General features: G+C 60.6%; 1 protein-coding gene across 1 annotated transcript in view; it reads left to right on the forward strand.

Moving 5' to 3' along the window:
- Positions 1 to 103: 103 nt before the first annotated feature.
- PNPLA2 (patatin-like phospholipase domain containing 2) overlaps positions 104 to 1,572 on the forward strand; it is a 14,017-nt gene continuing 12,548 nt past the window's right edge. The window contains exons 1-3 of the mRNA XM_011993863.1: positions 104 to 158; positions 1,116 to 1,348; positions 1,440 to 1,505. Coding sequence (XP_011849253.1) covers positions 104 to 158; positions 1,116 to 1,348; positions 1,440 to 1,505 — 354 coding nt within the window. The remainder of the gene's footprint in view (positions 159 to 1,115; positions 1,349 to 1,439; positions 1,506 to 1,572) is intronic.

Below are 1,572 nucleotides of genomic sequence, written 5' to 3' on the forward strand. Positions count from 1 at the left end.
TGGGATGAGGGACAGAGGGGGAGGCCGCCAAGAGCCATTCTTCAGGCCCTTGCCCTGCCACCGCCTGTTACCCCACTTCCCCTGTGTTACTCAAGCAGCAGCCATGGCGATGCACGTAACTTCAGGAGTCCTGGGAACTGCTGCCCAGCTCCTAGCCTGTGAGGACACCCGAAATGACAGGCACACTGCTCAGCAGGAGCTTGTCCGGGGTTCACCCCTGCCCTCTTCCTCTGAACTTTGTCCTGGGAGGGAGGGGGCTGGACCACAGAAGTGAACCCCCCAGGTCCCAATAACTACAGCTGTTATTGGAGGCCTTCAGACAAGCGCCTCAGTCGGCCCCCTGGCTTCAGGACACATCAAGGTCCCTGCTGCCCCAGCCAAGGACACTTCTCCCATAGCTTCCCCACCCTGCTCCCAACAAGACTCCTTCTCACGGGTGGTCTTGCACAGCTGGAGCCCATAGTGCAGCAGGTGCTGTCTGAGGAGCTCCTGCCTCCACACTGCCCCACTCCTGACAAGAGTGATGCACTGGAGGAGGGGCTTGGACCTCAGCTCTTCCCACAACGCTCCAGACCCCTTCCAGGGACTAGCCCCAAGCTGGCCAGCACCCTTGGGCCTAAAAGGAGTGTTTGGGGTGCTTCCTCTTGGCTGCAGTGGGACACAGGTGTGCCTTCTTAGGAACTGGGTCCTGACTACTTCCAGCCCAACACGCCCGGGCCTGTGAACTGTGACCTGTGTGCCGGGCTGGGCTTTGTGGGTCTGCCCCATCCCCCCACTGCTGAATCTGGCCAAGTGGGTGAAGGCTAAGGCTGGTCAGAGTTGAGTCTCTGCCTTGTCCCCACTCCTGGGCTAGATGCCACACCAGGCCCAGTGACTCATGGGGACAGACAGTTGGGAAATACCAGGCAGAGGGCAGGTCCTGGTCTCAGCTGGCCAGCCTCAGCTGTCTGCCATCTCAGGGAAGGTGGCCAAAGTCCCAACTATAAGCCAGGTCCCACATGCACTGGGCCTCCTCCAGGGTCTGTATGCCATGGAACCCTGGACATGGGGCTATGAAGGAAGGTGGGTTGCAAAGCCCAGGAGCACGGGCCCCTAACCTTGGCCCTGTGCCCCAGGTGAGGCTGGTGCCAAGTTCATTGAGGTATCTAAAGAGGCCCGGAAGCGGTTCCTGGGCCCCCTGCACCCCTCCTTCAACCTGGTAAAGATCATCCGCAGTTTCCTGCTGAAGGTTCTGCCTGCTGATAGCCATGAGCATGCCAGTGGGCGCCTGGGCATCTCCCTGACCCGCGTGTCGGACGGCGAGAATGTCATTATATCCCACTTCAACTCCAAGGACGAGCTCATCCAGGTGGGGCCTGGTGGAGCCATGCTTGGGGGTGGGCGCAGTGTGAACCTCAAGGACCCTGATCACTCTCTCCCACTCTGTCCCTGTCCTGAAGGCCAATGTCTGCAGCGGTTTCATCCCCGTGTACTGTGGGCTCATCCCTCCCTCCCTCCAGGGGGTGGTGAGTATCCCTAGCCCTGGGCACCTTCCATGAGGTGGGCCGTGGGATGAGGGACAGAGGGGGAGGC

This window comes from Mandrillus leucophaeus, unplaced genomic scaffold, assembly GCF_000951045.1.
Source record: "Mandrillus leucophaeus isolate KB7577 unplaced genomic scaffold, Mleu.le_1.0 Scaffold435, whole genome shotgun sequence".
Taxonomy (NCBI): Eukaryota; Metazoa; Chordata; class Mammalia; order Primates; family Cercopithecidae; genus Mandrillus; species Mandrillus leucophaeus.